At 37.9% G+C, this 26790-nt stretch overlaps 1 protein-coding gene across 6 annotated transcripts in view; it reads right to left on the bottom strand.

Moving 5' to 3' along the window:
* LOC124606870 (calcium homeostasis endoplasmic reticulum protein) overlaps positions 1-26790 on the bottom strand; it is a 377438-nt gene that overhangs the window by 248590 nt on the left and 102058 nt on the right. For all 6 annotated transcript variants that reach the window (XM_047139002.1, XM_047138971.1, XM_047138963.1 and 3 more), the window contains one exon: positions 17689-17800. In XM_047139002.1, the coding sequence (XP_046994958.1) occupies positions 17689-17800 (112 nt within the window). The remainder of the gene's footprint in view (positions 1-17688; positions 17801-26790) is intronic.

Raw genomic sequence — 26790 nt, 5'->3', positions numbered from 1 at the left:
TTGCTTGCTTCAGCACCTCTGCACATGTCATCTACAGCACACGTCCTAGAGGGAGTTTCCACTATTGAGCATCACTAAGGCTGTTGTTGTATGATCAGCAATGAAATAATGTTTAATCGATGATTTGTCTGTGATACACTGGACTGCACCCAAATAACTACATGTTGCTCCATTGCTACCCTGCCTGGTGTGCTGAACTACCTAGTATCTTCTGACACTGAAAACCCAGTTCTACCACTCACCATAGTGTCCATCCACTCCTGGCCATTGTAAATCTTGATTTTTTTAAAGTAGCAATTGTACATAATTACACAAAATAGCTTATTCCCTATCCTTCTTTCTTTCATTGAACTTTATTATTATAGTTTTTGGACTACTAATGATAATAGTACGTTCAGTTCATCTGGAAATACTTTATTTAAAAAATATTGATATCAGATCCATACAAAAAACGCAGAGGTGAAATTTTCAGTGAGCAACCAGCAGTTTGTTTCTAAACTGATATCGTTCATTTAAAAGCCCTCATTCTCTTTTCAACAGATATTTAACTATTTACAGAAATTTCTTTTTCAAAATACATTCATATTCAGAATTTTCATATTCCAGAATGTTTGAATCTTAAATAACAATTATTTTCAAAAGTCAGTATCACAGTTTTGAGCCTAGATTTTCGTGATTCCAAAACTGCCTACTTTCACTAGAATAATTTATTAGTTTGTTAATTACTCAATTTGGAAATTTTCATCTTCTAGAAACTTTTTGGTGGGCTTTGTGGAAACCCACATAAGTAGAAATCATTTTCATAAAACAGTACATAAAATTTTGCATTTTTTTTTCTGTCCCTACAGACTTGACTTTTGATTTTTAATCTCATGCATAACTATAAGTATGCATGATGGAGAATTATTGAGATGGTTCATGGTCAGCAACCAAAATGTAAACTTCTCCAAGTCAGTTAGTGCCCATAGTCAAATGATAAACATTTCTGTGTCACAGTCAATCAGCCTTTGGTTAGCTGTCAAAATATACAGTTACTTTATGTGAGTCAGTGCCCAACAGCTGAACTGTAAATGTTGCTGTGTCACTATTAGTCAGTCAGCGGGTATCAATTATTTTGTTAACATCTTGTAATCAGCCAGGCCATGTATGTATTGCTGTCAGTAACTTGGTTTGTGTTCAGTTATCAAAGTGGTGCTTTAATCACCAAAAATGAGCATTCATCTTCATCTTCTCTTCAGGTATTCAGCAGGAATTGCCTGTTACGGTACCCATCTCTGTCAGAGTCTTCCTCTGTCTCTTCTCCCATGGCACTTATAATGTCTTGCCTTTAAGGGAAGTCTCTCACTCTCCATTCTCTGTAGATGTTTGTTCCATTTTCTTCTGTAATCTCAAATTTTATCATTGAGGCTAAAGATTTGCAGTTCTCCTTTCTATTCTCCAACAATCAAAGGTTGGCAAAGGACCTCGGAGTCTGTTCAGGCTGCCGATACCTGTTTGCAGAAACAAAACTCTGGGAAATGTCCACTGAAATTTGAGAAATGAATCAGACCTCCTGGATTTCACTGCAGCTCTGCTAACAGACCCTGCTCCCACATCCTAGAAGGCATGAGTCGTGAGATCCCTAGACAATGTATGACACACAGTGGCTACAGACTACAAAGCCAATGGGAGAGGATGAAAGGCAGACTTATTTCCAGCACCTTTAAATAACCGGAACATATCGGCTAAGGGAGATAACCCCGAAAGAAAATCCTGGTCCTCCTACAAGGGGGTTGAGCAGATGGCTGGTAACCAACTCAGAAAACACAGACTACTCCCAGTACCCAAATGAGCCTCAGAAACAGGATGGTCTCAAAGGTAAATGACAAGGCTATGGAGAAAAAAAAGCATTTCTTCTCTAAATAGTGTGAATCTATGTATCAAGCTGCCACTTGCAAACTGTACCTTACAGTGTCTTGGAATGTAACTGCCCACCTATATGCTGAAATTATTGTTTGTAACAATGCTGATCATCAAGTAGTAAAGAAAGTGAAGTCATATGGCATGGTTGGCTAGGAGGGTAAGTTCAGCCATCTATTTGGAAATGTCTTCCCTACCCTTAGCTTACACTGGCACCTCTTCTTTGTGACGTGTAATTTTAAAAGATTGTGTGTGTGGTGGTGTGTTTGTATAAGATGGTGATGATGAGTGATGGTGGTTGGGAGAGAGCCAGGGAGAGCCGGGGAGGGGGGTTAAACCTGCTGTCAGCACACAGCCTGATCCTCTTGGCACACAGCCTGATCCTCTTGAATAACACTATGGGAGCTACTCAAATTAATGTGCCCATTCGACAGACGGATCTCCATCAACAGTGTCAAATGTGCCGACTTCATGACATGCTGCGCAGAGATTTGGAATTTAATTCAGGACACTGATGTAAAGTCTTGTGACCAGGTAATACACATCACCACCCCCACTTCCCTTTGCTGTAAAGGCAAAGGGAAAGCAGCCAACAGTATTCACAAGGCTAGGGCATTGGCATCAAACATTGGCACTGGTTATAAACACACAGGAAGAAAATGAATATTCATTATTGCAGTGTGATGTACATTATTTGACATATGTCTATCAGATACTTTCACAACAGAAAGAACCATCCACACTCAATGCCAGAGCAGCTTCCGAGTGTAGACTAACAGATGAGCAAAGTTACAGCTGAAAGAAAGTGCTAATCCTCAGTTTCATATGGATTAACCTGATCACTTTATCTGTGTTTTCAAATGAACCACATTCTGGCGACAATTAGTTTCATTTGTAGCACTAGAAAATGCTGTCTCCAACATAAATTGCTTTGTCTTATTGTATTTACGTTTTTGTTTTTTAATTTCATCACACATGTAACATGCAATTATATAAAATACTCTCTCATGTGTCCCCACTTTCTTCCCACAACCCCTACAAACCACATGCAGTAAGATTGAGTTTATGATCAATATCAAAGATGTCCCATGCCCACTGGAGATGGGTAATGTGGAAATGAAGACAGTTTAAAGATTCAACTACCTAGGAGAAACAATACAAGAGAATGGACAGGAGAAAATTGAGACTAAAGAGCATCTCAGGAAAACGGACATCACTTATAAAATAATCAGAAAAATTTGTTGGATGGGTCTAAATTAAAAATAAATGGATAAAATTTTCAGGCCTGCTTCAAATGGAAACACTGAACATGACTGGAAAGAGACGTCTACAGGAAATCAGAAAAAGAGAAAAATGGTCTGAAATATCTTGTGCCTTAACATGAAATGTGTACCAGAAAACAGGAGTTGTAGCACTGATAAAGAAAAGAAGACAACAACTTTATGGGCATTTATTAAGAATCCTTGACAACAAATCAATAAAAAAATGCTGAAAAGAATTACAAAAAAGGAAAACTGACCTACCAAATTAAGAACAGAAATAGAGAATGCAATAAATAGAATTAAATATAAACTTGGGTGTGCAATTAAAGAGGTTTACAGAAGATTGGGAATGATTTGGTGAATAAGTATAGATCCTACATAGAAGAGCAGAACAAAAATGTTACTGAGAAGATACTGGTAGAGAATGAAGGTAAGAGTGGTGGAAAATAATTGAAAGCCACTCAAACATGTTTCATAGAAGGCATAAATGAAATCTGAAAGTATGAACATTTTTCTGAAGTGGTGTCTGGTTACACATGATTGCAAAGTATGAATTAAGTATTTTCAAGTGAACAGATAATAGTCAAACTTCCACCGAATCTGCAGTATTATGACCTCTATTACTGGACACAAAGAAACAAAGAAACACCGATCAACAGCCAGTTCTAATATTATAGATTAGTTGCACTGGAAAGCCAGGGTAAAAAAGAAAAGCAACCAAAAAATCTCAATTTGTTTGCAAAAAAAGTAAAAATATCCCTGCAGTTGGATGAGAACACTGCTTGCAAGGACAGAGAATGTAGAGCTCCTATGACTAGAATTTAAATGTACTGTAAAACACATAATTTATTGGCAAAATAATTTAATTGGAGACATAAAAAATCAATTCACCAAGCGATGGCAGAACACACATAAAAGAGGCTTGTAATTAGACAAGCTTTTGGAGTCAGTGGCTCCTTCAGGCAGAAGGGTTGAAGGGGAAGGAAGACGGGTGAAGGTAAAGGGACTGGAGAGGTATAGGAAAAGGAGTAGATTTTGGGAAGCTCACCCAGAACTGCGGGGCAGAGTAGACTTACTGCACGGGATGAGAAGGGAAGACTGATTGTTGGGGACTGCATCGGACAAGATTTGAAAACCTCAGAGCTTAAAGATGGAAGACAGAGTAATATGCAAGAAAGAGATTACTGCTTAAACATCATGCAAGAGTTAATAAGAGTGCATAGCCAACTGCATTGTACGTAACAAAGGTAGGAGGGGGCAGTGAAAAATAGAAGGGTAAGACAATGAAAGGTGTAGAAAACTAAAACAGAATTAAGAAAAGAGTAGCTACTATGAAGAAACACTGAGACAGAAGAAATTAACGTAAATTAGGGCGAGAATCAATGACATGTTGTTGTGCAAGTTCCCACCTGTGGAGTTCTGAGAAACTGGTGTCTGGCAGAAGAATCCAAATGGTGCATGTCGTAAAACAGGCACCGAGGTCATGATTGCCATGTTGTAAAGCATGTCCTGCAACAGGATACTGTGTGTTGCCAGTATACACCATTTCCCTATGCCCATTCATCCTAATTGATAATTTGGTGATAGTTGTGCCGATGTAAAAGCTGTAATGTAAACACTGTTTGGCCATTTACATCAGCATGACTACCACCAAACTATCAATTACGATGAATGGGTACAGGCAGAGGGTGTATACTGGCAACATGCAATACCCTGTTGCAGAGCACGCTCTATAATATGACAATTGTGACCTCAGTGCCTGTTTCACCACATGCACCATCTGGATTCTTCCCCCAGACAACAGTTTCTCAGAACTCCGCAGATGGGAACTAGCACTACAACATGTCCTTGGATCTCGCCACTCACCTGGCCTTAATTTAATTAACTTCTTCTGTCTCAGCATTTTTTCACAGTAATTACTCTTTTCTTCACTCCGTTTTAGTTTTCTACATCTTTCATTGTCTTACCCTTCTATTTTTCACCGGCACCCTTCCACCTCTGTTCTGTACCGCCTACATTATGTACTTAGCTTTTCACTCTTATTAACTCATGCACTATGTTTAAGCAGTAGCTTTTCGCTCTTATTAGCTCATGCATTATGTTTAAGCAGTAATCTCTGACTTGCATATTATCCTGTCTTCCACCTTTAAGTTCTCCGGTTTTCAAATCTCATCCGATGCAGTCCCCAACAATCAGTCTTTCCTTCTTGTCCCGTGTGGTCAATCTACCCTGACCTGCAGTTCTGGGTGAGCTTCCCAAAATCTACCCCTTTTCCTAGACCCCTCCAGCCCTCCCCCCACCCCCCCCCCCCCCTTTCCTTCCTCTTCAACCCTTCTCCCTGAAGAAGGAGCTACTGGCTCCGGAAACTTGCGTAATTACAACCCTCTTTTTGTGTGTTCTGCCACCGCTTGGTGAATAGATTTTTTATCTATACAATTAAATTATTTTGTCAAAAATGGATTGTTTTGTTGTTATATAATTTATTGGGGTTGTAAGAGGCATGAAAGATAATAGGTAGATGACACAATCATGAATAAAGAAGTTGTAAGATGGTGAGGGGATCCATGTTGTTCAGCATCTTAAAAGTCCTCACAACATTTAAGTGAAGTATCAAGAGCTATGAACTGCTAAGGCATAAGTGATTATGAAAGGAACTGAGTGCAAATTTAATTATATCTGTGAGACAATGGATAAAATATATGCTACAAAAGTGTGTGTGTGTGTGTGTTTGGCAAGAAAGTGAATTAGTGACAGTTAAAAAGAGCAGCAGCAGTATCACAGAAAGGTGAATGAAAAAGGATAACAGAGATTACCAGCAATATGAGGGGCAAAAGAGAGAGTGCACAGCCAGTGCTGGACCAAACTCAAACATAATCTACAGTCGTGCCTTCTGAAAGCAGTAAAGAAAGTAGTCAGAGGCGTTAATGTTTTAAGGTAAATCCACAGCTAGACCATTCGTAGCTGTAACCATACCTACACAATTGAGGACGACATCAGGCACATAGCTAAGAGCACTCCTCACACTAATGTGAAGACTGCGTCACTCTTTTGGCAACATGAAAAGCCCTAGAAGATGGATTATGCGAAGTATGCAAATGTAGAGCTTCAGGGGTTGCTGAAAGTGTGAGGCAATTATTCATGTGTATCACTGGCACATTGGCCCCTCACAGGAACACAGCACACAAAAGGTCCACATCTGAATACCTCCGAAGACTAAATTCCCACAGCATTTAATATAATTAGAGCAGTGTCTGTCCAACCCCTAGGACTGTCAATATTTTCACTTTCCTTTTTTGTGATAACTGTTCACAAAAGACAGAGCAGTTGAGTGACAACAAAGAGAAATAACAAACGGCAACTTGCACAGCATGAAGGTAGCAACTGAAATAAATTTGGATTTTTTCATTAAAACATAAGCAGCCTTTTAAATGAAAAACGTGAGTTTCTGTCATCATTACAGAAATCTGTAAAGTCTAAAGGTATGCCTCCACATGAACTATTGTTAAACAAATCAACTTTTAGAATTTACAGAAATTGAAAAGATGCACCGAGTTAGATACAATTTGACATCACATTACTGAAGCCGTAATACATAAGAGAAGAACAGCTACACACACACACACAGAAGTGAAATAAAAGTACTGGCCTAAATCTATGCTTATTGTAACACTCTTGATTGCAGTGCTTTAATAACAGACTTGGAAACACACAAGTTGGCAGCAGTGACAGCATACATACCCCTTGCAAGAAGGCAGGCAATTGGAGAGTACTAATATGGCTTCAATACAATAACTGAGCATTTATTTAATCTCAGATAGTACTTATTAAGGGAACCCAGAGTTACTTATTAAGGGAACCCAGAGTTATTGATGTACAACTTTGGTTTATGCCCCACAGTAACATTCCAACAAAAGTATGATGGCATAACACAACAGCAATGATAATTTATTTCTAAATTCGACTGTCTTTCATCAAATAGTTGTGAGCCTCATAATAAATGGTTAGTCTGATATTGGTGGTCAAATGGCAGCAATAAAGCACCCCCATAATCATGTTCTCCCAAGAATTATAAATGCAAACTCACTCTTATTATTTACGGAAAATTTATTGGATTAAGTGTGAGAATAAGTTTGTCAAGGCTATGCAGTAGATGAAAAATTTAATGTTTCCCAAAAATATTTTTACAACACTGTCAATCCAGCTTTTCTTTACTACAGGTCAGGATAACCACAGTGCAAGTCAAGACATGGCTAGCTTTTGAGATAAAATTATCCTGTGTCTGGAAGAGACAACTTTTCAATCAATGCTCAGGACTATTTTTAACCAAGATTTAGAGACGCACTACAAACAACACTGCAAAATTTTTCACTGTGTCATCAGGAAAGTGGAAACCAAGCATTATGCACAAAAAATTAAAACTTCAAGAACACATTAATTTAAATTTGTAGTGTTATTAGGTATGAAACAAATCAACTAAGCAGGACGAATAATTCAGCTTCCTGATGACTTTAGCAGCCAGGCACATGTGAAAATTTAGTTCACTGGGCACCAAATACAATGAATTGTCCCTATTAATTGCTGAAAGCATAGGAAAAATGGCCCACAGGAAGCACATATATTATATTTATGTTGCAGGAATCTTAGAAGGGATAAAATACTCCACCAGTACACAAGTGTATTGCCAAATCAACTTTAAAAGAGATAGAAAAAATTATTAAGTCACTGAAAAGGAGTAATTCTTCTGATCTGATATTATTTCAACTAAAGCAGTAAAAGCCTGTGCTAACTTGATAACTTCCATAGAATTCTCTTTGTAATCAATTGATGAGTTAAAGTGGTTTTTTTCCGAAATACTGAAGTATATGGAGATAAGAGCCATTTATGGAAGTGGGGATACACAAATGATCAATTATAGACACATCACCATCCTTCCCATGTTTGGTTAATGCATTTTTGTTAGCAATAAATACTTGTTAACAGTTAATAGGCAAAGAGAGGATACAAAAGAAAATAAATTGAAACTTAGGCAAAGACCAATTTCACTTCAGAACAATGAAAGTAACGACCACAGCAATACTAGTAGTAAGTCAAATTCTGAGCATTTATTGACCTATAAAGAGCATCAGATGATGTTGATTGGAAGTTACTATTTCATGCAAATGTGTGAAGTAGAACTTGACTGTAAGGACAAGCAATTAATTTTGCAGTTATATGGAAGTCAAAGTACTGAACTCAATATTAATAGTGACATGAAAGAAGCAAAAACAATGTTCACTGAGGAGGCAACAACAACAGTAAGAAAGCATGAGTGGAATCAAAATTAATGGTGTTCAAATTCACTGCATCACATTTGTCCGATGACGATGCAATAGTGGCAAACTCACAGAAAGAACTAAATAAAATGCTCACTGTCTTAAATAAAGAGAGAATAAAATTAAATCCCAATAAAACAAAAGTCATGGTTATGCCAAGAACAGGTGGTGGAGGTAAGAACTACATCAAAATAGGCACTGTGGAACATGAGGAAGTAACCAAGTGAAACCATCTCTGTAGCACTGCAGAGAAAACCAACAGATGTCTCAAGGAAATCAAGAGAAGAATAACACTGGCAAGAGTGCCTTCCAAAATAAGAGGAACCTTCTATTGAACAAGCACATCAGCTTCCACTCTGAGAAAAGACTTGTAGAAACCCATGTGTGGAGTGTGTAGACATACAGGTATGAAACCCACACATGAGTAAAGCAAGAGAAAACCCATCTTGAACCTGCAGCATTGTCATTCTGGAGGTGAATTACAAAAACTAGCTGCACTGCCATAAAAACAAATGAGAGGGCTCTGCAGGAAATAGGAGGGAAGAAAAAAACTACTGAAAATTATAGATCAACACAAAGCAAAATGCTCTGGACACTTAATCAGACATGGTGTTCTTCTACAAAACATTTTCAAAGAACCCTAGGAAATAAAATGAAAGGATGACCGTCCGCGATTCGCTATGTCGCTCAGTGTTGGCTTGGCAGCTATCAGAGATGGAAGTATTGGTCGCTGCTCCCGCCAAGTGCGAGGTTCGAGCAGTAATCTGGTTTCTCCAACAAGGAACTTACCACTTATGGCGATTTATGGATAACTGACTGAGGTTTGTGGTGAAGAGTGCATGTCTGTTCAGCATGCCCACAAATGGTGCAGGGCTTTTGCTGAGGATCGCACAGAAGTTCACAATGAAGAATGAAGTGGAAGGAGGTCGGTTTCGGATGCGATTATATAGAAGATCAACAGTGAGCTGCCCAAAGATTGGAGGGTCACTGTCTGTGAACTTGTTGAATGCATTCTTGAAGCTTCGCACAGCACAATTGAAAGAACTTTAACAGAAATGAGTTATCGCAAGGTGTGTGCTCACTGGGTCCCCCAGATGCTGACTTAACGGACACATGGAGCAACGCCTTGACTGTGTTCGCAAGTTTCTTCAACAATGTGAGGGGGTAGGCAACAAGGAGAAGTTGTTGGACTCTATCGTCACAGGAGATGAAATGTGGGTGTTTCATTACACCCTCAAAACAAAACAACAATATCGTCAATGGCATCACTCCGGTTCACAGCCACCAAAGAAATTCTAACAAACGCAGTCAGCAGGAAGGGTTATGACGACTATGTTTTGCGATCAGAAGGGGGTGTTCCTCATTGATTTCATGCAACCTGGGACGACAATAAACTCAGACAGATATTGTGAAACATTGACCAAATTCTGGCGAGCAATCCAGAATCGCCAGGGAGGACAACTGAAGGAGGGAGTAGTGCTTCTTCATGGCAATGCTTGACCGCATGTAACTCGTCAAATGCAAGAGTTTTTGAAGAAATTTGGGTGGACTTTTATGCACCATCCCTCATACAGCCCGGATTTAGCTCCCAGTGGGAGACTTCTTTGACTTAGGAATACAAAAGATGGAGCACCATCTTCAAAAGTGTGTTGAAAGAAATGGAGACTATGTTGAGAAATAGACAAAAGTGTAAGCTTTTCGATTATGTATAAATTAATAACAATAAACAATGTTTTCTATTTGTAAAAAATATGGGAACCTTACTTTTGGTGCAACCCTCATACATGGAGATGAAGAGTACTATTGAAGAGAGGAAGCTGAGGTGGCAAAGACCAGGCTTAAACTTTTGGAAGAAGAACAACTTTTCCCGATAGAGCTAAATAAGAAAAATTACCATGTTGATATTTTCTATGGCCTCGCCATGACCTTCACTTGTGAAGTTCACAAAACTCTGCTATGGAAACTAAAACATTATGGTGTTAAAGCCATTCTTCTCACATAGATGCAGTCATATCTCAAAAAAATAGGTCACACTGGCAAATCATACTGTAAGAAGAAAACTAAAATTGGAGTGGGGACATATTAAGTGTGGAACCTCAAATAGATCGGTACTTGGCCCACTCTTGTTCCTGACCTACGTAACTGATTTATCGAATACCTTGGTGGGCTCTTTGAAAAACGTGATATTTGGGTATAAATATGCTGAGCAAGGGCTCAAAAACAATTATAATAGATACCACCGCAGAATAATGAAACATGCTGTCAGTAATAAAATACCATTATCTTACCCATGTTTCACTTCCATACATAGCTACACTCCTACAAATACTTTCAGAAAAGGCTTCTTGACACTTAAATCTATACTCGATGTTAACAAAATTCTCTTCTTCAGAAATGCTTTCCTTGCTATTTCCAGTCTACATTTTATATCCTCTCTACTTCGACCATCATCAATTACTTCCCAAATAGCAAGACTCATTTACTACTTTAAGTGTCTCATTTCTTTATCTAATTCCCTCAGCATCACCTGATTTAATTCAACGACATTCCATTATTCTTGTTTTGCTTTTGTTGATGTTCATCCTATATTCTCCTTTCAAGACACTGTCCAATCCGTTCAACTACTCTTCCAGGTCCTTTGATGTCTCTGACAGAATTACAGTGTCATCGGCAAACCTCAAAGTTTTTATTTCTTCTCCATGGATTTTAATTCTTACTCCGAATTTTTCTTTTGCTTCCTTTACTGCCTGCTCAGTATACAGATTGAACAGCATCGGGGATAGGTTACAACCCAGTCTCACTCCCTTCCCAACCATTGCTTCCCTTTCATGCCCTATGACTCTTATAACTGCCATCTGGTTTCTGTACAAATTGTAAATTGCCATTGGATCCCTGTATTTGACGACTGCTACCTTCAGAATTTGAAAGAGAGTATTCCAGTCAACAATGTCAAAACTTTCTCTAAGTCTACAAATGCTAGAAACATAGGTTTGCCTTTCCTTATACTATCTTCCAAGATAATTCATAGGGTCAGTATTGCCTCATATGTTCCAACATTTCTACGGAATCCAAACTGGCCTTCCCCGAGGTCAGCTTCTACCAGTTTTTTCATTTGTCTGTAAAGAATTTGTATTAGTACTTTGCAGCCATGACTTACTAAACTGATAGTTCGGTAATTTTCACACCTGTCAATACCTGCTTTCTTAGGGATTGGAATTATTACATTCTTCTTGAAGTCTGAGGGTATTTCGCCTGTCTCACACATCTTGCTCACCAGATGGTAGAGTTTTGTCAGGGGTGGCTCTCCCAAGGTTATCAGTAGTTCTAATGGAATATTGTCTACTCCCGGTGCCCTGTTTCGAATTAGGTCTTTCACTTCATCTTCATCTACGTCTCTTTCCATTTCCATAATATTGCCCTAAAGTACATCGCCCTTGTATAGACCCTTTGTATACTCCTTCTACCTTTCTGCTTTCCCTTCTTTGCCTGGAACAGGTTTTCCATCTGTGCTCTTGATATTCATACAAGTGGTTCTCTTTTCTCAATAGGTATCCTTAAATTTCCTGGAGGCAGTATTTATCTTACCCCTAGTGATAAATGCCTCTACATCCTTACATTTGTCCTCTAACCATCCCTGCTTAGCCATTTTACACTTCCTGTCAATCTCATTTTTGAGACTTTTGTATTCCTTTTTACCTGCTTCATTTATTGCATTTTTATATTATGTCCTTTCATCAATTAAATTCAGTATCTCTTCTGTTACCCAAGGATTTCTACAGCCCTCATCTTTTTACCTACCTGATCTTGAGGCTGTCTTCACTATTCCATCTCTTAAAGCTATCCATTCTTCTTCCAATACATTTCTTTCCCCTGTTCTTGTCAATTGTTCCCTAATGCTCTCTCTGAAACTCTCTACAACTTCTGGTTCTTTCAGTTTATCCAGGTCCCATCTCCCTAAATTCCCACCTTTTCGCAGTTTCTTCAGTTTTAATTTACAGTTCATAACCAATAGCTTGTGGTCACAGTCCGTATCTGCCCCTAGAAATGTCTTACAATTGAAAACTTGGTTCCTAAATATACGTCTTACCATTACATAATCTATCTGAAACCTTCCAGTATCTCCAGGCCTCTTCCATGTATACAACCTTCTTTCATGATTCTTAAACCAAGTGTTAGTTATGATTAAATTATTCTATGTGGAAAATTCTAGCAGGTGGCTTCCTCTGACATTCCTTACCCCCATTCCATATTCACCAACTACTTTTCCTCTCTTCCTTTCCTACTATCGAATTCCAGTCCTCCACGATAATTCAATTTTTGTCTCCCTTCACTATCTGAATAATTTCTTTTATCTCATCATACATTTCTTCAATCTCTTCATCATCTGCAGAGCTACTTGGCATATAAACTTGTACTACTGTGGTAGGCGTAGGCTTTGTGTCTATCTTGGCTACAATGATCCATTCACAGCGCTGTTCATAATAGCTTACCCGCATTCCTACTTTTTTATTCATTGTTAAACCTACTCTTACATTATCCCCATTTGATTTTGTATTTATAACCCTGTATTCACCTGACCAGAAGTCTTGTTCCTCCTGCTACATAGTTTCACTAATTCCCACTATATCTAACTTTAACCTATCCATGTTACTATGTAACACATACAAAACAGTAAAATTACAGAAGAATAAAAAGCACAGAGATGTAAATGCAACTTTTGTTCTTATGTACAATCTATGAACAGCCTACTGGGAAACAAATCTTACTTGTACATGAGACACCACCTACCTCTCAAAATCATACAGCAGTGTCCACAGTTTGAATCTGTTCCAAAATATGAAATCAATGCTTGAGAAGAAAAACAGCCCATGAACATCACTGCATGTTAAAGATATCACTGAACAAATGATGTCCCAAATCAAGAAATAATAGGAAAATATACTATGCCTGTGCATATACTTCAACACATAAAATGCCCTGTGCATACTTTTTCTCCGTAGAATTTGTATTTTGAGAGTGCCTGTTGAACTGTAATTTCAGTGTTTGGTTAATAAATTGCATTTTGTACCTAATAAATGCTAATCATGTACGAATATGCAATACTGTTGAGTATGGAAGGAGGTGCTTTGTGCTAGTACTCTGTATTGAACACTGATTAGTTTACAACATAACTGAAGTATTACGTCTTTAACTGATACGCTAACACAGCAGGATCAATATTTTAACTGAAAAGTAAGAAGATTAAAGTCCTACCAACAGCACCGTCATTAGAAATGCAGCATGAGCTCAGGTTATGAAAGGCTGGGGAAGGAAATCGCCAGGCCCTTTTCTAAGAAACCAATCTACCATTTGCCTGGAGCAATGTAGAGAAATCACAGGAAACCTAAATTTGGATGACTAGACAAGGACATTTTATTGTATATCGCTTACACAAGTATACACAGCTACAACAAAAAAATAACTGTTTCAGCATGAATAAAGTAACTAGAAAAGTACTATGACAAATGAATACCAGTTAGTATACAAAAAGTGTTGGGCAGTAGATGGCCACATAAAAGACATGTTGAGCACTATTTTTCAACTTCCAAAGCTGTGTAACACACACACACACACACACACACACACAGGGAGGTGAGAGATAGAGGGGGTAGACAGAGGGGGAGGAGGGGGAGGGGGGATGAGAGAGGAGGGATGAGAGAGGGTGGATGAGAGAGGGGGGATGGGAGAGGGGGGAGAGGGGGGAGGAGAAAGAGGGAGGAGAGAGAGGGGGAGGAGAGAGGGAGGGGGAGGAGAGGGAGGGGTATGGGAGGGAGAGAGAGGGGTATGGGAGGGAGAGAGGGGGTGGGAGAAGGGGAGAGGTGGGATAGGGGGAGACAGAGGGGAGGGTGGAGGGGGGAGGGAGAGGAGGAGATAGGGGGAGACAGAGGGGAGGGTGGAGGGGGGAGGGAGAGGAGGAGATAGGGGGAGACAGGGAGAAGTAGAAGGGGAGGGAGAGGAGAGGAAAGGAGAGGGTGCAGGGGAGGGGGGATTCTCTCTATGGTTCAACATGGTTCAATTTTGCTGAGTTTTGGTTTCGATTGGAGCAGATACTGAAAATGTGGAAGGCATATAGGAAAGAGATAGGAAGGGTCAGCAGAGCTAGAGAATAGCTATATAATAATAAAGAACTCATCCAATTAAAAGCACAGATAGTGGCATGTTACATATTAAAAAAGCAGGCAATGGGGGATGAACAGGTGATAATGATAGATAGAGACCACAGTGAAAACACTTTGGAGAGGATAAAGGACACAAAAAATGGGACTGTATCCACAGAAAATGGTAATATGTTTATATACCACCTATGGTTACAATTATTGTGAGGACGTACCAGCAGCATCAAAGACAAACAAACAGTTCATAATTCGTCAATGATGTGAGTGGTATGTAAACAATTATCAACAAAAATAAATGGAACATCAACAAAAATAAGTGGAATGTCAATATATATTGTTATGTATCACTACATGTAACACATTCAATCAGTAATATGTAACATATTTGTCAAATTATTATTTTTAATAAAATACTCTCAGGCCTTGGGCCACATGAAGTAATTGTATGTCCACGAGCTTTCAGCTGATTGCACCTCATGCACTGTCTACTGGTAACTGAGAACCATATGGTTGCTGATCTCATCCTTATGTAGCTGCGGCACGTACTGTGATGTTATTTGTGTTCAGTTCATAACTGCGTGAAGCAATGTTTTAGTTCTGTGTCTGCAGCACCTGCTTTAACCTCACAATGCTTGGGTTCCATGTTGTGCTGCAAACCATGATATTTATTCATAATATCATTAGCAATTTTGATCCTTAAAGCTATTTCAAGTATGATACCACCCCAGGAACCATTAGTCTGTGTGATGACAAAAATGTTGTTGAAAAAAATTTTAAATTCAATTTCTACCCCATTTTCAGCTATCTCCAATTTCTCTTCATATCACAGTCAAAGACAACTCTTGTATTCAACCCGACATAGTTCTATCATACACACGGCCCACCGAAATTAATACTGCAATTGCACTGTATTTTGTAAACATAAGGAGTTCTGAGCCCTGCATTGTCTTTCACAGGTCTCATGAGTTGAAGTATTTTAACTGAAAACTGAGTAGATGTTATGTCTCTTCAGGAAATAGACAATTTCCCCCATCACTGAACCACATAATGCCAAAAATGCAAGCTTTTTTTTTATTCTTCTCTTTGATGTTGTTCTATTTGATGATCCTGCTTGATGATACTTGCTAAAATGCTTGCAATATCTGTTTGTTTCTCAGATAAATTAATTAAAGGACCTGTAGAGATCACATATCTACTAACACCATCAATAAAAACAGCAATTTGCAGCTGAGTGCAGCACAAAACTTGGGCATTGTGATGTTACAGTAGGCATGGTATGAAAACATTGCCTTAAACAGAAGTGAATTGTGCACCAGCAACTTCACAGCAGGTATCAAAGCTAGATAAGGATGAGTCTAGCAGCCACACGGCAGTCTGTTACAATTTGACAATGGCTCGGGAGCAATTAGCTGAAAGTAGGAGGTGAGTGTATAACTGCACGACACGGCTGGAAGACTGGGAGATTTTATTGCTGTATCTCATTGAGACGGTGGAGTAATATATTATTTTTTAAAGTTCAGAGTGAGACATGTACTAAAAGCAAGCACATACAGCCAATGACACATTGCTGTTTACCGATAATCAGCAATTTCAACAATGTACAACAGCTACCAAACTTGAATTTGCTCATCAGTTTACGTTCTCCTACAGCACTGCATGTTTTGAGATGATGTACTGGTATGACTGCCAAAAATTTTATTTCAGGTGCACTGTTAAGACCAAAAATCAATTGCAATAAGATTTAAGATGTTTTTAGTTCATCACAGAGATGAGAACTCAAGATTCAATAAACCCTGTGTGTTTATGTGTCTGATTCCTTTAGTCCACAATGATCGCCACCACCACCCCTGAAAGTGTTGTAGATTATTAGTTCTGGAGACATTCATTGGGAAAGATCTGTATGTTAGTGTCCTGTTACACTGTAACCAGTTCCAACAGTTTAACATTTCCCAGTATAACTGTTGCTTCCAACACTAATTTGCCTGCTTTGTTATTCATGGAGTAACACCATTCCACACACTGTATCAAAAAGATGTGTGGATAATGGTAAAAAATTATGTAATTGCCGGCTGCTGTGGCTGAGTGGTTCTAAGTGCTTCAGTCTGGAACCGCACTGCTGCTACGATCAAAGGTTCGAATCCTGCCTCGGGCAGGGCTGTGTGTGCTGTCCTTAGGTTAGTTAGGTTTAAGCAGGTCTACGCCTATGGGACTGATGACCTCAGATGTTAAGTCCCATAATGTTTAGAGCCATTTGAACCATTTTTGAACAATGTAATTTTGAGATCTATTGACACACCAAATATTACCAGAAACACAAAACTCAAAAAATTTACCATGAGATATGGCACTTTTGAAAAATAAGAAACCACAATGCAGCATTGTAGTGGTGGCCTGAACCTGACAACTGAGAGTTGATTAACGCAAATAGTAACATCGTAAAAGAAAAAAAATCTTAGAATGGAATTTTTTTGCTGGGCTCACAAATTAAGACATAATTGCATGTGTTATGTCAATTTAAAGCCTAATAAACAAAGAAACACAAGAACTGAGCAAGAAAACAGTACAAAGTGAAATGAGTAAGGTAGTTTAATTTCTTTCATGCATAGCTGTAACATGAAATGGAACAGAGGATACTCATGAACTTTTGGTTCCAAATTCCTGTGCATCAACACGTAACTCTAAAATTAGATATGACAACTAATTTCTCCAACTGACAAATCCCTAAGTACAAACAGAAAGTGACTTTATGTCCCAAAAATTTCACTAACATGTGTCCCATTAATGTTCAATATCTTCTAGAAATCACAGCTTGGGATGACAAAAGTGAAAGAATGGCCCTACAAAGTAAAACACTTTGTAAGAGACGATTTTATCCTACTCGTATACTGAAAAGGTATTATTGTGTAAGTGCAATGACAAACCCACACACTTATTTCAAGTGACACTTCTGGAATGCAAAATAAAAAGACAGAAACGATAAATTAATCCAGCATGAGAGATGACACTACGCTGTCAGGGAATTTCAGGAACTCCATAATTCATAGCAATTAAGAACATTACCTTATTTAATTTGTTTTGCTGGTCCTCTGTGATGCCAATAGCTGTATTGCAAAACATGGGTACCACAACACTTTCCATTGCTTTTTTCAAGTTTTCAGCATTCTTTCGTGCACTGTATTACAAAAAAATATCATTTAAAATTCAGCTTACACCTCTACAAAGTTGGAGTTACAAGAGCTCTAGTATAGTATAAATTCTAAATGGAGCAATGCAGAAAAGGACATAATATTTGATTCTGTTGGACCAGCTGTGATTAAATTCCACAGTAGTCGTGGTTATACAAACTACAAGAGCGATAACAGGGTCCTTTTAAAACTTCTGCTAAAAATTCTGAAGAATACTATGGTGACACACTAATCACACTCCTATTCTTAAGATGAAAGCATTACGCTATGAACAGAAAATCAAAGCATATAATTCTTTAAAATCAGATGGTACGTTACATCAAAAGCTAAAACAGTATGTAACTTCAGATAGAATTCTTTCAACATAAACCGCATAAGTCATTAACATCTGTTGAAAAGTCTCTTGGAAACAATAAAAACTGCACAGAACTTGAATATACAAAGGTTTTCTGCTATGAAATATCTGTCCACATCAAAGTAATGCATAAGGTTTCAACATTTTGTAGATCTATCCTTAATACAACATTTATATAGTTTCTTTTTTGTCCTGAATGCCTCTTGGCAGAATTCTACAAGATTTAGCTTCTCCAGATCAGATTAACGACTGGTTGAAACATGTATACGTATCAGTATCTCCTACAAAGAGATATGCACGAAGAGCAAATTTAACTCGCGACATATTATTACTGTAAACTAAGCAAAAAAATCCATTATTTATTGTAAATATAGGAGTTCAGTATTTGAAGATTTTTATGAACGCTTTCAATTTTGTATGTCAGTACCTTTGTTCTCTATTTCCCATGCCAAATCTGCCAAAGACACCAAAAATATTGGAGTTGGGAAGTAACATGCCTGACATTGTGGCTAATTTGGTACTGAAGTACGCTTGCTGTCTCATGTCACCACACTGATAGTATTGTATATTTCATAGCTCATGTACAACAAAAAGTATTACAAAATGTGAACCAATCAAGGAGAATATAGTGCTAATGCAATCTCATTTTAAGTCCCTAAATTACTGTTAAACATTCAAGAACAAAATAGGCACCACGTCTTCCCACTAATGTTACATAACATACTATGCAGTTTGAACACAGACAACTAATCCACAAGTCACCCAGATTGAAGGAAAAGAGGAGTACATGATTTTGTTGGCAATGAAATTATTGAGAGGAGGAGGTGGAGAGACTATAAACTCTGATTGGACAAGTATGAGGAAGTAGGTCAATTACATCATTCATGAAGAAACAATACCAATTTTCACCTTAAATAATTTAGTGAACTTAACCCCACTCTTCCTGGTTGTAAAACAGTGTCTTAGCACACAGCACCATCTCACAACTGCCACAGTATTCAGTTTCACTGTGGTGACCAAACAGTTGCAGCTAAGAATAAGTATGCGGACAACTGACCCATTTTTCCACAGTTACACGAAAGTATAACACACAAAAATTACCAGAAATAAAAACATAAAACTATATTGACATAAAAAGTAATTATACACAGCAGACCCCTGCAAAGCTATGCTGTGGCTCACAGCTTTAACACAAGTAGTGCAATAAATCAAATGCTTTCATAATTAGAAGTTACTTTCTCTGTTTCTTAGAAGAAAACACTTTAGGAACACACTATGGGCATGGTGCAAAAAACTGAAGCCAAGCAGCAGAATATAACAGACAAGACTGATCTCTGTTTTCAGTTTTCCTGTTCTACTTGCATTTCTGTTAGTTAGGAAACTTTACGATCTTTCCTCTTCTCCCAATTTTTTCACAAGTCATCAAAGTAGTTGCAGCACCCATGACTAAAGGTCATCTTTTGCAATTTCATATGCAACTACATTTAGCAAAGGAACACAGCTCAATGCAATAATCTCATTCCATGTGTGGATGCAATATTGAAGAATGATTATCAGAGCTGCGCATTTTAGGTACTGTGCACTTTTAATACTTTACAATACAATTTTCTGCCAAATGCATATCCTCTGCTGCATTTATTTTGGGCAGAAAGTAGGTTAGTGAATTGCTCCTTATGATCTGGCAGTTTTAAGTTATTAAGGCATACAAAGGTCATCACATCTATTGTTCATTACATTCAATAATGATATTTTGATTTATATGTAAATTTTATATCCAGCTGCAAGTGCACTATCATCATTTTCTTCTTCAATACTTCCATTTTTATCATTCCACATAGAAAAAGTTTCTTCTTGTTCACTCTCCTCATTTCATCCTCCAAAAGCTATGGTGTATTATCACCACCACTGACATACTATGCTCACACTATTTTTGTACAAGCAAAAGCTGCCATTCTATATTGGACACACCAAAGCATCGGGTGTATTGTGAAACAGAGTGTACAGTTTATGCTATTTGTTGGTTAGAAGATAATAGGTGAATAAATGTGTCAGACTATCTGCAAAGCACAAAAAGAAAAATAACACAAAGATTGGGTGAAGCATCGCTGATGCTGAAGTACAAGTACAGAACTATTACTCTGGACAAAATCTGAAATGGGATTCACAAAAAATAAGCACCCAGACTAGCAACTGTGACAACTTATTCTCATATATCTTGACAAAACTGTCTCTTTGTTTGTCTTTGAACAAAATCAGACGGAAGGAAATTAAGAGAGCAACAGCAGAATACTATCGAATGATCTTTCACAAAACCCAAAGAAATTCTGGGCACATGTAAAGGCTGTTAGTAGCACCGAAGTTAGCATCCAGTTACTCATAGATAACACATGAGGGTGCAAAGCAAAGCAAAAGCTGAAATGCCTCATTTGCATTTTCAAATATTCCTTCACAAAGAAAACCAGGAAAATAGCTCCAATGCAATCCACATACCACTGAAAAGATGGGTGAAATAAGTGTTAGTGTCAGTAGTGTTGAGAAACAGCTAAATCATTAAAATTGAACAAAGCTCCAGGGCCGGACGGAATCCCTATCAGATTCTATACTGAATTTGTGGCCAAGTTAGCCCCTCTTCAAACTATTATCTATCACAGATCTCCCAAACAAAAAACTGTGCGCAGCAGCTGGAGGAAAGCACAAATCACACCCACTTACACGAAGGATAGTACATGTGATCCACAAAACTACCATCCAACAGCCTTCGCATCAACTTGTTCTAGAATTTTAGAACATATTCTGAGCTCAAACAAAATGAGATACTTTGAAAAGAGTGATCTTCTTGCCAATCAGCATGAATTCCAAAACCATCCATCAAGTGAAACCCAACTCTCACTTGTTTCATATGACATACTAAAAGATTTGGATCAAGGCAGTGAGACGGATGCAGTACTTATTGATTTCCAAAAACAATTTGACTCAGCACCAAATCTACGCTTATTACCAAAAGTACTATCCTATGGGGATCAAGTGAAATTTGTGAATGGACTGAGGATTTTTTTTGTAGGAAGGACTTTTTGCAGTTATCTATAATGAAGTACTGTCTAAAAGATGCTGCAGAAATATTCTCTCAGATCATGATAAAATTTAAAAGTGGTGCGAAGTTTGGCAACATGTTTTAAATGTTCAGAAATATAAAACTGTGCGCTTCACAAAACAATAAAACCTAGGAATATTATGACCTCCAATAGGAATTCAACCTTTTAATCCTATACAAATTCCATTACTTAATAAATAGTATTCTATGACTGTAATACCAACGAGTCACAGGTGAAATCAGTTAATTCATACAGGTAACTTAGTGTAACACTTTGTAGGGACATGAAATGGATTCAGCAGACTTTTTGCTCAAAGGCTCAGGCATCATGGGTAAAGCAGGTGATAAACTTCAGTTTACAGGTAAAATACTGGGGAAATGCAGACAGTCTACAATGGAGATTGCTTACAAAACACTCGTATGACCTATTCTAGAATACTGCAAAAGTGCATGGAACCTGCACCATACAGGATTAACAGGCGATATTGCATGTGCATGAGAAGGACAGCATGAGTGGTCATACATCTGTTTGATCCATAGGATAGTACCACAGAGATGCCAAAGAAATTGAACTGGCAAACTCTTGAAGACTGAAGTTAACTATCCTGAGAAAGACTACTTACAAAATTTCAAGAACAGGTTTTAAATCACATCCCTATGAAGGTACTACAACCTCTTACACATCACTCCTGTAGGGATCATGAGGACAAGATTACATTAATTACAGCGCACATGGAGAGGTGTAAACAATCATTCTTCCTATGCTCCATACATGAACGCAACAGGGAAAAACCCTAATAACTGATACAAAGGGACATACCCTCTGCCATGCACTTCACGGCGATATGCACAATATTGTTGTAGATATAGTTGTAGGTGGATTACCTGCGCACCCTTCCTTTGGTACTTTCACATGGGGAGGATAAAACTGTCCAATTTCATGATTGCATGGTGAGAGATGCCGTGAGAAGAGGATGTAGATATTGACCAATTATTGCACAAAATACTCAAAACTGAGAACAAGGAAACAAAAAAGTTGTTCAACAACAGTACTCTGATGGCACTGCTCAGCAGTAACGTTTAGTCATAAGGTTAGCAGACACTGATGCGGACTTGCTGCTTACCCAAAGAACTAGGGTTGGCAGCGACAAGGCAAATTATGAACACCAAGTGTCACAATTGCTGCTAATTAAGAATTTGGTAGCTGAGGTGCAAATTGTGATGATAGTACATCACTGGGGTTGGCATGTGCAGCTCTTCCTCTGTATGACTCCTGTATTTTGTATAATTTTTCTTTGTTGTCTTCATTAAAGAAGGAAAAATCATAATATGAGCCCAATAAGAATGTTGCACACAGTTAAAAAGTTCAGTGGTGACAGAATTCAGAGTAATGGAACAGTTGCAAGGTGAAATTTTTGTGATGTCTCATTTACTATTGATGTTAAACATACAAACAGCATCAGATTCTGCAGAGTTTGGAAAGCACATTGAGGAAAGGGAACTGCACCTACGTAAAAGAGGGATAAAATTTCAATTTATTGATAATGTGGTGGCAGTTAAGCTCCAAGAGGTAGAAATGAGTTTTTAACACAAAAAAGAGATATTTGGAAAACACAATGATCCCCTTTCTAAGTTTATCAATACTGTTATTATAAAATTTATTTTCGGTGAGAGAATCTTTATCATTTCTTCAAGAAATAGAAATTTCACAGATTAGATGATTAGTGGCTGATCACTATCACTAATCATTTGACATTCACTAATAGATACAGGCCTCATTTAGATTTTGATCTGCATTATGTTCTTCAATTACATGCATTGACACTGTTACTACAAGTTTTCTACCAACAAGCTTACACCTTCCATAAAGTTGTAACGGTGGTATATCTTTTCTCATGGAACCTAGCAAATAATTTCTTTAGTCCACATGCCACTCACTGACCTGGCTAAAATTCCCACCAACAATTATTGTACGAGGTGATCAAAAACTTTGCTTTTGAGGGTGTTGCAGCAATGTATATGCAACATAGTACAATTCTGGTGTAAGTACCAACGTGTAGGCAAGGGATCAGTGTGGCATTCTTGTCCTTCCAACGTGCATGCGGTAAATGTGGAATCATCAACTACAGCAATGTAACTGCCAAATGCATCCAAATATGACTAACATGCTGTTATTGTTTCCTTGCCTGCTGAAGGACAAACACTGGTAGACATTCAGCAGAGAAGGAAGAATGTGTATGGGGTAGAACACCTATCAAAAACCACCATTGTGGAATGTTGTGCCAAGTTCCGTGCTGGTTGCGATTTGACACAGGATGCCGCTAGACCTGGGAGGCCAGCCTCATCCATTACAGATGATGCCAACTCAAGTGGGAGACGCTCAGGCACCCTTACTATAGTCCTGATCTCTCCTCGAGGAACTGAAGGGTTGATGATTCCTATCGGACGAGGATGCGAAACAGGCTGTTATGGTCTTCACACGCAGCAGGGCACAATGTTTTTCCAAATGAGTGTGTTCAATGTGGTATGTTGGTGGGATGATTGCCTCAATGCTGACAGTGATTTTGCCATACAATTCTCGACTGTACTGCCTTTGAATGGAAACTTTCTGATTGCCTCTTATATTTTGGTTAAGGTCATAATTACACTGCAGTCTGCTCCACGATCCATTTATTTGTTTTCATCTCTCCTGATTCACAAAATACCTCTCCCCATGATACTATGAGTAACCCTCGGTTTCGAATTGTCTTTGTATTAAGTCCATGTCTTACCGCCATAAAAAATAGTAATACACAGTGGTTGTACATTTTACATTTCAGGCACATTGGAAGTTTAATTTTGAAAACACTGTTTAGTTTACCTCAAAGCACTGAAGTAATTTTTACATGTTGTTTATTTCTTTTGCTGCCTATACGATAGTTGTCTTCAACTCCCCAAAACGCAAAAGCTCATCAAATGGTTCTAATGAGAGAATTGAAGAGATCAAGTTTGCAAGTAGGCATAAGAATGAAGCACAATTAGAGTAAAAAATGTGTAATCAACACATAAAAAATAAAATAGTACAAATGAATGGGTAATGCCGCATTATTATATTACATTATCTAGTGATAGGTATAATAGATATGCATTAAACAATGGAAAATCCAGGGTGGAATGTAACAATGTAATGACAGATACATGTTAAATATTTTAGTGGGGCCTATGAAGTAAAAAGAAAATACTGAAAATATCCCCAGCCAGAAAACTAAACTTTGTACTAATTAAAAGACTTAGTTTACAACTAATCTTCAAAAATCCTACAATTTGCCACAATTTTTTAAGCTGTACAAAATGTTTTAGATAATTTGCCTAACAACTTCAGCAGGAGAAAAACATCTTATTAATGGCTCTTGATATCATAGAAGAAAACTCCTCCAGTAACCATAGAAACACGCACATTGGTGGTAGGATGTGAGTAAGAAATTGTAACGAAGCTGGATCATATATCAGTCAAAATCCTTGATGAAATAGATACTGCAACAAATCACAATCTAATTAACAATTTAGAAACATAAACTGTTCCTGCTTTATGTTTTAATGTCTGCTGAGTGATTACAAATATAGTTTAAAATTAAAGTTATTTTGTTTCACGAGTTTTCTCAAGAAGTGAATTAGGTTACAGTTTTCTAGAATGTATTTCAGGAGTTTTATGTGTCACAATTCCTATGCACTGTGACTTTTGTATTCGGTCTTGTAAACTGACAAAACGACCATGAGAGTGGTATGCTGACCACATGTCCCTCCATATCAGCGTCCAGTGATGCCTGTGGGCTGAGGATGACATGGCAACCCATAGGTACTGTTGGATCTTCACGGCCTGTTCAGGCAGAGTTTTTAGTTTTAGTGGCTTTTATGTTACCAAATTGTGATATTATAGCACTTGCCCTCCCAAGGCAGTTATCGGAAACACGTGGCAAAGTTTAAGTAACAAAAACCTTATCTGTTTTTTCAACTGTTGTGCATGCTATGGGAGTCCAGAGAGCTTCATGAGCAAGTTGTCGGGTCTTTACAGCAGCAGAGCACATTCTACTGGCATTCAATTGCACAGGAAAACACACGAGTCGATCGAAGTAACCTCATTCTCAAATGCAATAATATTGTGGTCAACTAACAAATATATAGCTGTGTTCACAATAAATTTTTACATTTATATTTGGCACCAGCCTAGCAATTTTTCCACTTATAAAAAATCACCCCTTTTTGGACATATTTGTTAAATTTTGGCATTCAAAATATTGAACACTTGAAGGTTACTTCACTGTGATGTTGTACACAGAAGAAATCAACAAAATTCACTGGTACATGTTTCTGGCATTTTGACATTGCAATTGAGGTTCTTACATAATAACAGAAGAGCTGATGACATTGTGACTTTGAACTGTACATAGGCACAGTGAAAACACCATGACAAGACAAATTATTAAGACCTTCACATATATATCTCTATTAATCTAATTTTCTCTTTGAAATGACTATATGCAAGACACAAGGAACTGAAGCATATTCTATTATTTCTCAATGAAAGTTGATAATGTAGATCTTTTCTGCAGCACTATAATGCCAAGACAATAAACAAACGGTAAGTCAAGCCAACCTGCTCAACAGACAGCTAAATCACCTTATCACTCTACTGCATTCGATGGCACACACCTAGCAGTACTCTAGGACAGACTGTACCAACTTTTTGAGAACACTTTCATAAATCAGTTGTGTTTTCCCAGTACCACAATATGCTACACACTCAACTTTCAAATGCATCTGTTTGATTAAATTATTACACACTGCTATTGGCAGTGATATTTCTGATTCTGTGACTTGAAAATTCACTTTCTAGCACTAACATATATTCCATTATAATAAGAGCAAAATTAACTCTTTCAAGCGGCAGTCCTGCTAAAAACAATCTATTTATCTGAGTGACTTCCTTACAACTGCAAACTGCCACAGATCACTGCCATCCATGAGAAACTACACCATAAAACATGCCAATCACTCTTCTCTAATGTCAAGTATTCTGCATCAGCCAATTGCTATTCATCATGGTTAATATACCTCATCATTGTTAATATGCCACATAGCAAATCTCATAAAGTTCTCAGAACAATTCCATATCAACTGATATGTCTTGCAGCTGCATTCTGTTTATTAAGTGACAGCATATCACTGAGCTGACTACTTTCAGGAAGTTTAATTAGAGCAGCACCGAAACCCTTGTTTGTGACAAAAGTAACACTGATACCTGGCAACACCAAACAAACTCTGTGGTCAAGACTGGCTATCTTACAGTCTACTGCACTGCACCAAACACTTCTATTCTGTTCCCCACTCCCTACTGTTTTTCAACCATTCTAGTAACATCCCATGTTCTGTACCCATCAAATTTTGGGACTTCCTTAATTATTTCATTTCTTTCTATCTATTCAATTTTGGTTTTGCAAAGCAATTACTCTTGCCACTCCCTACTATCATCTTTGTTTTGTTTGTTCCCACTG

The sequence above is a fragment of the Schistocerca americana genome, chromosome 1, assembly GCF_021461395.2.
Source record: "Schistocerca americana isolate TAMUIC-IGC-003095 chromosome 1, iqSchAmer2.1, whole genome shotgun sequence".
Classification (NCBI taxonomy): Eukaryota; Metazoa; Arthropoda; class Insecta; order Orthoptera; family Acrididae; genus Schistocerca; species Schistocerca americana.
This window is presented reverse-complemented; position numbering and strand designations above follow the sequence as displayed.